A 12,729-nucleotide genomic window follows, 5' to 3' on the forward strand; every position below is an offset into this window, starting at 1 on the left:
ACCTCTGCTAGTGTATAATGAGGTAAAGATGAACTGATTAGATTTTGGGGTCACGAGATCAAAGGCCAGAGGTCATGTTAAATGTAAAAATTCTGTTGCTGTGCTAACTTGTGAAACAGTGATGGGATTTTGACCAAACTTGGTATGAGTATATGTTATGATGAAAAGATGAACTGATTCAATTTGTGCATCAAAGGTCAGAGGTCATGCCAGGTTAAAAAAAAAATTCTGATACTTGAGAACAGCTGAATGAATTAAAATCAAATTTGGTACAAGTATGAATAATAATGTAATGTAAATCCCTGGTGTTGGGCTAGCGGCTAGGGTGCCGGCTTAGGATCCTAGAATCCTGGGTTCGAATCCCGGTCGATTGCCGAATTAACCCCAGGGGGGTTGACTCAGCCTGTCATCCTTCCGAGGTCGGCTAATTGAGTACCAGTTCACTGGTAATTCCCTGTTTGTCGTTAAAGGCGGCAAAAGGGTTGGCGTCAGGAAGGGCATCCGGCCGTAAAACATTGCTTCAAAAAGGGGACCGAAAAACAACAACAACCACGGTCCCCGAAAAAGGCCAACCCCCGCTTTGCGGGGAAAAATGGCCTCTAAAGGTGGTTTTTATGAATAATAATGCAATGTAGCAGGAGGAATATCTGTCGACGTCGCAACGTTGAAGAGTGCCGATCTTGTTTTTTTCGATTTTACACAAAAAAATTAGCAAATTTTAAAACGTGGGGTAAACTAAATTGAAAACGCTTTCATGTGCATGTAAACCATGGCACTTAAGGAAACCAACCTAATCGGGAAATTGGACATGCAACATGTACTGTGTTGCCATTCTCCTCACCTGAACTGAGCAATCCTGAAGATTCTCATTCAAATGACTTCCACAGAATCTTCGTTAAAGTCTGCACATCATCCATGTAAATATCCTCCATGCATTGGACACCCATGCCATCTATCAGTGGAGGAACACGTCAGCATTATTTAATGCGGCAGTCTGCATTCCTGCCCAACCCCCGCCCTCTCCCCTACCCCTCAAATCAAATGCATTGGAGATGTTGAACGAGACGGCGGTAACCTATTGTTTGATTCAAAGACGTCCATCCATTGACGTAAAGACATGTGCAAGGTGGAACGACCAGTGTGGAAATCAAACTGATGAGGGAATTTAAGAAAAGATGAGTTTTCTTTGCCATTTCAGTCATTCATACCATTACTCTGCCGATGACGTGTGAGTTGGCACGACCAAAGATTCACCAGTGAAAGCAATGCGTGCTCCCAAGTTTATGCCATGCGTGCCGTTAAAGAACACCAGGTGGCTTGACTCAGCCTGTCATCCTTCCGTGATCGGCAAAAACGAGTACGAGCTTACTGGAAACGGGGGGGGGGGGGGGGGGGCACCGTTTCAGTGGCGCAGCTTTGCTCCCGGCAATGATGCAACCAGCAGCCACAGGCTGCATACAAAATTGTGATGATGACCGTGTACGCGAGTTTGATTTGCACCGTATGTGCATATAATTATTTTTGAACAGATGTTTGGTACTACAGAACTTTAAAATACAAGAAAACGAACACGGCACAATAAGAATAACGGAAGCTTTTCGTGCTGTACTCCTCAAGGTAAATCACAGCAAGAGAAACGAGGAAGTGAAAGACCGTGCATATGCATGTCTGTGTAAGAGCGACACCGATTGGTTCATCAGTCATGACGTAATTGGCAATCTGAACGCCCATTGGTTGACTCAGTCACCACTAGCCAGAGATAGTGGTCACATAAGACTAAAAGACATCACATTAGCTGCTCATGTATAGTTACCCTCACAGGAGGAGAGGGTATTGCATTTGGGTCCGTTTGTCTGTTTGTTTGTCTGTCTGTCTGTTTGTTTGTCTGTTTGTCCGCACAGAATAAATATGATTTTCTCAGCAACTGTTGGTCAGATTGAGAGGAAATTTCCACCATAGGTGCAACTCCACCTGTATAATTTTTTTAATGATAATTATGACGTCATAGGTCACGTGGTATGGGCGCCATCTTAGAAAAATCGAAAAACTTTGCACCTCTATATCTCAGAGAGAGCCGCATGGAAAAAATTGAGACATGGCTCATTGTAAATAACTCTCCATGGGGAATAAAATATGCTAATGATGATGTCATATGTGCCTCCATTATGACATTATAATTCGACAAGTACAAAACTTCATCAGATCAAGATGAAATTTCTTCAGCATCATGTAGGGATAAATTGGTGGAGAAAAAAATATTCAAAGAGGGGAGCCCATTCCCCCTTTTCCGGGGGAGATTCGGCCATGGGGAGCACAATTTGAGGTTAGGGCATGGTCATGATGTCACACGATCAGTTTGGTCTAAATCCAGTTGTCAGTTTCTGAGGAGATTTTTTAAATGAAATACCAATATTTGGGGCAACAACGCTCTTTTACCCCCCTTTTAAATGGGTGGATCCGGATGGGGAACACAACCCCATGAGACCTTGCTGCGCTGATGCATTCAACCAAATTTGGTCCATATTGGTTGGGTAGTTTGTGAGAAGATGTGTTAGTGAAACGTTAACTTTCGTACGTACGACCAGACACTTGGAACCATTCTGAATTTATTTTGGAGAAATAACCTAAACACTCGTGGATGCTTTGGACAAATCGTCAATGTTCATAACATTCATATATTGTGTCTCCTGAATGTGTCCAAAGCTTTTTGCACAGCACTGTACGCACGTGCGCGTACATATGTACAAGTGGTTTCATTTTTTTTAAATTTCTTCTGATGTTGAGATAAACTCTCCAAATCACTGCTGCAAATGTTGTTGGTTAGGCTTGGGATTTCATTTTGTTAAGTTGAAAAAGCTGAACTTTGGGTCATATTGGAAGTGGTTCATTCCTAAATGATGTTGTGTGTTAATGGGTTTCTGCCCTCACTTTGCAGGTGAACCAGCAGCCGAGCAGCATGTACGAGGGCACGGCGAAATATGAAAAGCACTCACGTGTAACCAATCACCGCTACGCCTTACGCAACACCACTGCGCACCCGGTAAGCATTCTATCCCCCTCCCCCCCTCTCCACCCCCCTACCCTCCCAACCCACGAGTCACGAGAGTCATCAGTGGAGTGACATTGCACTGGAGTTGTAAATCAAAAGCAAAGCGCATGCAAATGAAAAGAGACATCATGGAATTGAAGCATGGTTAAAATCCCAACATTGATGTTTGTTGTTTTGTATTCTGCTATTGCAGAGCTTAGCTCTAATGAATCGGTCTTGCTAACTTTCACAAAATATTCTATAGTGCACACAAGCCAGAATGGTCCCAAAGTCAAATCTCTTTCTCTCTCTCTCTCCCTCTCCCTCTCCCTCTCCCTCTCCCTCTCCCTCTCCCTCTCTCTATAGGGTGTTAGGCTTCTAAAGAGTCCAATATAATTAATACACATACTCACGTTCTATGCGGACAGACCCCTTCAGACTCTTTGGACCCCCAGATCCCTAAGACCCTTTAGCCCTCTTTAGACCCTTGAGCTCCCTAAGCCCCTACAGTCCTCTAAGACCCTTTGGAACCCTAAGACCCTTTGGAACCCGAAGACCCTTTGGAACCCTAACACCCTTTGGAACCACAACACCCTTTGGAACCATAACAGCCTTTAGAACCCTAACACCCTTTAGAACCCTAACACCCTTTAGAACCCTAACAGCCTTTAGAACCCTAAAATCCTTTATAACCCCAACAGCCTTTAAAACCCTATAGAACCCAATACACCCTTTAGATCCTCTTAAACAAGACAGAACCCAGAAGGCACTGAGATTTTTTTCCCACCCTTTAGACCTTCAGATGATTTAATACCCTGTCGACCATTTTTCAATGTTTTAAGACCCTTTAGACCTTGAATTAGACCCCTTTGACCTTTTAAGACCTTTGAGACACTTTAGACCATTTCGACCCTTTTGACCTTTTTACACCTTTCGACCTTTTCACCTTTGGACCTTCAGACAATTTGACCTTTACAACTAGACCATTTAGACCTATAATTTGTAACTGACGACCTTTCATTTAGTACATCCTTCCATTTATTTGCCACACAAAATGCACCACACAAAACAAGTCCTGGCGATGGTCTGCAATCTCTGATTGGTCTTGTTACCCTGCGCTCGCGAAGCGAAAAGCGGAGTTAAGCAATCGGTGCGTATGTGTGCCGTACGTATGCCATGTCTGCATGCCATGTCTACATTTTAAAAATTAATTTTCTCGGCAACCGTTGGTCCGATTGACATGAAATTTTACCGTAGGAGCGCCTTTGACTGTAGATTTTTTTTGCTGATAATTATGACATCATAGGTCACGTGGTACGGACGCCATCTTGGAAAACGTTACACCTCTATCTCCCAAACCGCTTAATGGAGAAAATTGAAACGTGGCTCATTGTGAAGTACACCCAATGGGGAATAAGATATGTTAATGATGATGTCATACTGTCATAGGTGCCTCCATTATGACGCCATAATTCGACAAATACAACTCAAAAAGGTTTTCCGGTCCGGTCGTGAGAGGACGCTGGCGTCGTTTGCTCGCCGCTTCTCTGACTGGACCATTGTCCGTGTCTTGCTTTCCTGGTGGTCGTGGCGGATTTATGGCCATTGAGTCTTCCTCTGCGCGGTCCCGGCTCTGCTCTGCTGCTCCGGGCTTCACCTGCTCGGCTCCATCGCTGTTTCCTCGGGCCCACTCCCGTTGGTTGTGTCGATTGTTTCGCCTCCTCACCCTTGGCCGCGTGCTCGCTTTGCCTTCGCTCCTGCTGGCATGGCTCTGCGGTACTCTGCCGCAAGGCTTCTCCTGCTTAAAACCCGCTCCACCCCATCATGCATCTCTGCAATCAGATCGAATGGACTCCTGCGTCGACCCAGGTACATTCACCGTGGCTCCGGTCGTAAGTTTGTTTATTTACAATCAGGTCACTCCATCCCCATCCTCTGGTCGGCTCAGCGCACTCCCACTCATCGTCCCAACACACCTGGTCACAACAACGCACAAAATCGCACCTCCTGTCTGCGAACCCTGGCCAAATCACCTGGATTCATACCCGCCGTACAAAACAACATCAAGCTCACCCTGTTCAATACCCGGTCCCTCAACAACAAATGCCTCATCCTGAACGACTACATCCTGGAAAATAAACTGGACTTTCTCTGTCTCACTGAGACCTGGCAACAACCACTGGACTACTACACGCTCAACCTCACCACACCCAATGGATATTCTTACATCAATAAACCACGCTCGGAGGGCCGAGGTGGTGGAATTGCCGTTATTCACCGACAAGACATCAAGACCAACCTCATCTCCATCTCATCTGCTCCATCATTTGAACACCTGGCTTTTAAACTCTCTGGTCACACACAGTCAGTCATGGCTGTTGTCTACCGCCCTCCCAAACCACACCCATCATTCCTGTCTGACTTCTCCTACTTTCTGACCCAGCTATGTTCCCTCTCCCCCTCAATCCTCCTCCTTGGTGATTTCAATATCCACATGGACTCCACTGACTCCACGCTAACCACTGACTTCACTGATTTACTCACCTGCTTTAACCTCACTCAACATGTCAACTTTCCTACCCATAACCGTGGTCACATTTTGGACCTTGTCTGCTCTACTGGACTAATTTTGCACCATCTCTCTGGCTCCGACCTCACTCTCTCTGACCACCTAGCCATCACTCTGACCATCAACATCCCCACCCCAGCACCAAGGCATTATCGCACTATCAACTTCCGTAAGCTAAACGCTTTTTCACCTGCCTCATTCTCATCGACCCTCTCTGAAAAAATGTCCACTTCTCCCTTCGTTGACCTCCACACCCCTTCTGACCTCACTGACTACTACAACCACACTCTCTCTTCCTGCCTTGACCAAATTGCGCCTATAAAAACCAAAACAGTTTCTTTCACCCATTCTGCTCCCTGGTTTACCCCTGAGCTCCGCCTAATGAAAACTCGTGCTCGCCAACTTGAAAGACTCCGCAATAAAACAGGTCTCACAGTTCACTCCCAGGCCTACAAGGACCACATACAACACTATAAAGATGCCCTCTCCCGCGCCCGCTCCGCCTACTACTCTCAAATTATCCACTCTGGCTCCGGAAACCCAAAAGCACTCTTCTCTACAATAAACAAACTCCTCAGCCCCCTGAACACCACCACCCAGTCATTCACAATAGACAACTGCATCTCCTTCCTTTCATTCTTCCAACGCAAAATTGAAAACATCTACAACAGCTTGACCACCGCCGCACCCGCTCCCCCTCAAACCACCTGCCCCCCCTTATCCTGCCATCCCCTGTCTCAATTCTCCCCAGTCTCCCCTACTGACCTCTCTGAACTCCTCATCGGAATGAAAACTGCCACCTGCACTCTTGACCCCATCCCCTCCAGCTTTGTCAAGGCCTCCCTTCCTGCTCTTTCTCCACTTATCATTGCAACAATAAACTCCTCCCTGTCTACAGGCATCGTCCCACCATCCCTCAAAATTGCTGCTGTTACCCCCATTCTGAAAAAACCTGGACTAAACCCTGACACCCTAAATAACTTCAGACCCATCTCCAACCTACCCTTTCTGTCAAAGGTTTTGGAACGCGCTGTAGCCACTCAACTCAAGCATCACCTCTCTGCCAATAACCTGTATGAAACATTCCAATCCGGATTCCGGTCCAACCACAGTACTGAAACTGCTCTCCTCAAAATCACCAACGACCTTCTCCTCTCCTCTGATGCTGGCAACCTCAACATTCTCATCCTCCTCGACCTCAGCGCTGCCTTTGACACCATCGATCACACCATCCTCCTCACCCGACTTGAAACCACCTTTAACATTACCGGCACTGCCCTCTCTTGGATTAAATCATACCTCTCTGACAGACGTCAGTTCATCTCCATCAATAACTGCAAATCCCCCACTGCTCCCCTCCCCCAAGGTGTCCCCCAAGGTTCAGTTCTTGGCCCCCTCCTCTTTATCCTTTACCTGTCCCCCCTCGGTCACTTAATCCGCCGTCATGGTCTCCAATTCCACTGCTTCGCCGATGACATCCAGCTTTTCATCTCCACCAAGTCCATCTCCACCGCCACCCACTCTATCCTGACAAACTGCATCACTGAAATAAAATCCTGGCTTCAAATCAACTTCCTCAAACTTAACTGTGATAAATCTGAAATAATCATCATTGGCCCAAAAACGCTCACCAAGTCCACCCATAACTTTGCCCTCAACATCGACGGTTTCCCAGTGTCCACCTCCCCTCACATCCGGAATCTTGGCATCATCTTTGACCAAACCCTCTCCTTCGACAAATACACTAAACAGATCACAAAGACAGCCTTCTTCCACCTGAAAAACATCGCCCGTCTCCGTCCATCCCTCTCCTCTGTGGCTGCAGAAACCCTCATCCACGCCTTCATCACTTCCCGTCTGGACTACTGCAATAGCCTCCTTTATGGTTCACCCTCAACAATCACCAATAAACTCCAATACATTCAGAACTCCGCTGCCCGTCTACTCACCCATTCCCGGACCCGTGACCACATCACCCCCGTCCTTTACAAGCTTCACTGGCTCCCCATCTCCCAGAGAATCCAGTACAAAATCCTCCTCTTGACCTACAAAGCCCTCCATAACCTGGCCCCATCCTACCTGGCTGACCTCCTCTCCAGACACACTCCCACCCGCAACCTCCGCTCTGCTGGTACCAACCTCCTGACCCCCCCCATCCGGACCAAATTTAGATCCTGGGGGGACAGGGCCTTCTCCATCGCTGCTCCCACCCTCTGGAACTCGCTACCTCACACCATCAGAGACTCCTCCTCACTCACCACATTCAAAACATCACTCAAGACCCACCTGTTCAACACTGCATTCAACATTTAACCCACAGCATCTAACCCCTGACTATCTCCTCTCCTTCTCCCTCCTTTGTGCTTTGAATATTTCCCTATTGATTCTTCTTTTTTTGCAATTGTCTTTATGTTTTGCTATGCGTTATGTTTTGCACTCTGTCAAAGCGTCTTTGGGCTTCCTGAAAAGCGCTATATAAAATAAATGCATTATTATTATTATTATTATTATTGAGCTGCATTGCTACATATGGGAAGGGTAAGATGATCCTTAGCGACAATGAACCTCAGAGCAGATCTTTCCTGCTTGGACAGAAAGGTACGAGATGGCATCCTCTTCCAAAATAATCCCATCTCGTCAGCGTTACAAATCTGCTCCAGCAGAAATCCCTTAATCTTGATTAGTTTAATGAGCTCTGGTGGGTAGTTCTCCATCATGGTCTACAGATGCTGCTTCCCCGATTAATTTGACATTATGGAGGCCGAATCTTTCTTTTAGAGTTCTCAAACCAGCCATTGCTGGCGTGGAAGTTATGGGTATCGGTGGTTGAACTGGAGTCTTCGGCCCCGGGTGCCTCGTGGAAACGTTGGTACATGCTCAATGATTTCTGCCTTATCACTGGTCCACTCAAAGGCACTTTTTCTGTGTTCGGTCCTCAATCCAAATATTAAACGTTTTCTCTATACTTTCAACATATGGAGCAATGGGACTGGAATGACAGTTTTTCGCTTTGCAGAGCTCAGGCGGAGACCCTACCAAGAGGTACATCATGTGTGGGTGAATTTCAGTGTGCTTCTCTCATCCACTCTTGGCGAGGGCATCTCGCTCTGCTCTACCAGGCCTGAACCAACGGGTTTTTTTTTTTTTAGTTCTTCCAGTATCTTCTAACCATCTTTCCCCCTCTGTATCTACAACACCTTCATGAAATATATTCCCTTTCATCAAGGTTAGGTTAAGCAAATTAGTCCGATTTTTTTTTTTTTAGTTCCAAGCGTATTTTATTTCCTTATTGGGACATCTTCATATATCTGCAACAGTTGTTCTTTCCTTGGCTCCCTACCCTGGTTTCTTTTATGCACATTTTTCTTTAAACTGCACTATTTATTGTTGCTGTTGGTTGCTGGGTTCGATCTCTTTGGCGCTGAGTGAGTATATTGCCAGCGGACATGCACGAGGTAGGTTCTCGGCATGTGCGAGCAAATTGAAGATCATGACGTTTTCCCAATCTGCCATTTTGGCGCTTTGTAATTTAAAGTAACGCCTCTCCACTCAGCATCTTGAGAGTTAATCTCCAGCAATATCCCTTTGCCCGTTAGGGAGACTGCAATTTTTGAAACTAATAACGGTACCCGCCCTATGGGTGGGGCTTCAATTGGGAGGCCCAAATGAAAAGGCAAAATATCAGAAATTGAAGGCTTTTTTATTTTAAACGATTCATATAAACATCCTTTGAATCATATCACACGCAAATCATCAAAATCTAAACAGTACATGGCGCCCATTTTGAAAAAAAGATTGAATTCTGCAAAACGGAAGCGGCCGCTACACGTCTTTCTCAGTCGCACATTTATGTGTGAAGAGTGCGCGCCGAGTCTGTAACACGGAAGCGGCCGCTACACCTGTTTCTCAGTCGCTTTGCACACGCTGCCATGTTACTTTGGAACCGCACGTTTATATCGGAAGAGTTCGTCAGGAGTCGATTTACTCTCTCCTGGTACGTAAAATAAACAGTATTTGTAGAATTTCAACAAAAGCCACATCAGTGTTCATATCGGTAAATATTATTCCATCGTGTTTAGAAAAACTGGAAAATTGGAAAAATTGGAAAAACAATACAGCTTATTTTACTCCCAGGGGTCCCAGGAATATCCACCCAAAATATCGTTGCGATCAGTTCAGCCGTTTTTGCGGTACCTTCGAACAGACGGACGGATATTTGGTGAATTGTAGTAAGATGCGGTATTATATGGGATTTGAACCATGTTTTGGCATCCAGTGGTACTTCCAGATGTATGTGTTAAATCGTTTTGATTTAATGGAACAACAAGTCCTGTTTGTTCCTTAAACTCAAATGTTTGTGTGATGTGTCTGGCAGGCTGATGATGGACTGGACATGAGTTTTCCAGAAACTCCAGTTCACCCGGTAAGGCCTTTAACTCTACCATCTCCGATAATTATCTGCAATGTGCAATATATACAGTCACGTGAAAAAGTAAGTACACCCCATGTAAAGTTTTGACTTTTTCAACATATTTCAACATACAGCTATTTGATCTTCATTTCAACAATATTGAAAGATAAAGGTGATATAATATAACAAATATCATGAAACATTTACATTTTGTAGTCCATTGTATAATTTAAATAAACATAAATGCAAATTTCGCATGTGGAAAAAGTAAGTACACCCCTCCATTTATCACGACTTAAAATACCTAAAATTTGAATCAGGTGCACCAGCTCAGGTGCAAATGATTAGAACATCGTTAGAGAGGATCTTGGAGGAACCTGTCTTATTTACACCTCAGACATTTAGTTTGGTTTGCTCTTTGTTGTTGAAGTGTGCGGCGTCACCATGCCTAGATCACAAGAGCTCTCTGAGGCCTTCAGAAAGAAGGTTATAGATGCCTACGAGTCTGGGAAGGTGTTTAAAAAGATCTGCAAACAATTTGAAATCAATCATTCGACTGTCCGGAAGATCATCTACAAGTGGAGAAGATTCAAAACAACTGCCAACTTGTTCAGGCCAGGCTGCCCCAGCAAGTTCAGCCCGAGAGCAGACCGCAAGATGCTGAAAGAAGTCTCTAAAGAACCCCAGAATGTCATCACGGGACCAACAGGTAGCTCTTGCCACTGTTCATGTCAAAGTGCACGAGTCTACCATTAGAAAGAGGCTGCACCAATTTGATATACATGGGAGGTGTGCCAGGAGGAAACCTTTGCTGTCCAGAAAGAACATCAGGGCAAGACTAAAGTTTGCCAATGAACACCTAGGCAAAGACCAGCACTTCTGGAACAATATGCTCTGGACAGATGAGTCAAAGGTAGAGCTATTTTGCCACAGTACCAGAATACATGTTTGGCGAAAACCAAAGACAGCATTTGACCACAAGAACCTGATACCAACTGTAAAGCATGGTGGTGGAAATATTATGGTTTGGGGCAGCTTTGCTGCATCAGGGCCTTGGCAGCTCACCATCATATAATCCACTATGAATTCTTCATTGTACCAGAGGGTGCTTGAGGATAATGTGAGGCCATCAGTCGGAAAGTTGAAGCTCAACCGAAGTTGGACCTTGCAACATGACAATGACCCTAAACATACCAGTAAATCCACCAAGGAATGGCTGAAAAGAAAGAAATGGAGGGTTCTGGAATGGCCAAATCAAAGCCCGGATCTGAATCCCATCGAGATGTTGTGGGGGGATTTGAAACGAGCTGTGCATGCAAGAAACCCCACAAACATCGCACAGCTGAAAGAATTCTGCATGGAGGAGTGGGCAAAAATTTCTCCCAGTCGATGTCAGAAACTGGCAGACAGTTATAAGAAACATCTACTTGAGGTTGTTTCTGTTAAAGGGGGCAATACCACCTATTCGAGCCAAGGGTGTACTTACTTTTTCCACATGCGAAATTTGCATTTATGTTTATTTAAAGTATACAATGGACTACAAAATGTAAATGTTTCATGATATTTGTTATATTATATCACCTTTATCGATCAATATTGTTGAAATGAAGATCAAATAGCTGTATGTTGAAATATGTTGAAAAGGTCAAAACTTTACATGGGGTGTACTTACTTTTTCACGTGGCTGTATATATGTATATATATATATAATTATATATATATATATATATATATATATATATATATATATATATGTATAATTTCGCGTATATATATATATATATATATATCAGTCACTATGCGACCTTCATATCATCAGTGGAGAACCGCCAGCAAGGTGTCCCATACAGCTGCTGCTGCACCTTGCTGGGAGCGATAAGCACCGCCTGCCACACGGTAACGTTATCTCTGGTATCCACTCATCATATGGAGTCGACCTCCGAGACCATCATATGGAGACCTGGAGTCATATATATATATATATATATATATATATATATATATATGTATATATATATAAATAAAGCAGTAAAGTATGTTTGTTTGTTTGTCCTCTTATAACTCGAGAACGACTCATCGCAGAGAAAAACCAAAGGCATATTCGGAATCAGTACGACTCAGAGCAACTACAGCACACCTTAAAATTTAAAAAAAATTCGCGTTTTAAAATTATGACGTCATCAGCGTATTTCGGAACGTTAATTTTTCAACTTCATATTCGGAATCAGTACGTCCCAGAGAAACTACAGCACACCTTAAATGTTTAAAAAACCTTCGGGTTTTAAAATTATGACGTCATCAGCGTATTTCGTAACGTTAATTTTTCAACTTTGACGACAATGACTTCCGACTTCCGGGTTCGGAATGCGGGACCAATGCCATTTGACAGGGAATAAAAAATAAATGCGACATTTTTTTATTTTTATTTTTATTCAATTGATGACAATGACTTCCGACTTGACTCCCCCCTCCCCCTCCCCTCCCCTCCCCCCACACCCTCCCCTCCCCCCACCCCCTCCCCTCCCCCCTCCACCCGACCCCTCCCCTTCTCCCCTCCCCCCTCCCCCTCCCCCTTCCCCTTCCCCCTCCCCCCTTCCCCTCCCATCCCCCCTCCCCTTCTCCCCTCCCCCTCCCCTCACCCCTCCCCCCCCTCCCCCTCCCCTCACCCCTCCCCTCACCCCTCCACCCTACCCACTCCCCTTCTCTCCTCCCCCTCCCCTC

General features: G+C 45.0%; 1 protein-coding gene across 2 annotated transcripts in view; it reads left to right on the forward strand.

Moving 5' to 3' along the window:
- The window catches only part of LOC137415394 (uncharacterized), a 206,146-nt gene that overhangs the window by 182,245 nt on the left and 11,172 nt on the right, over window positions 1-12,729 (forward strand). For both annotated transcript variants that reach the window (XM_078773789.1, XM_078773790.1), the window contains exons 27-28: window positions 2,936-3,040; window positions 9,973-10,020. In XM_078773789.1, coding sequence (XP_078629915.1) covers window positions 2,936-3,040; window positions 9,973-10,020 — 153 coding nt within the window. The remainder of the gene's footprint in view (window positions 1-2,935; window positions 3,041-9,972; window positions 10,021-12,729) is intronic.

The sequence above is a fragment of the Myxine glutinosa genome, chromosome 3 (genome assembly GCF_964187855.1).
Source record: "Myxine glutinosa chromosome 3, kmMyxGlut1.1, whole genome shotgun sequence".
In the NCBI taxonomy this organism is placed as follows: Eukaryota; Metazoa; Chordata; class Myxini; order Myxiniformes; family Myxinidae; genus Myxine; species Myxine glutinosa.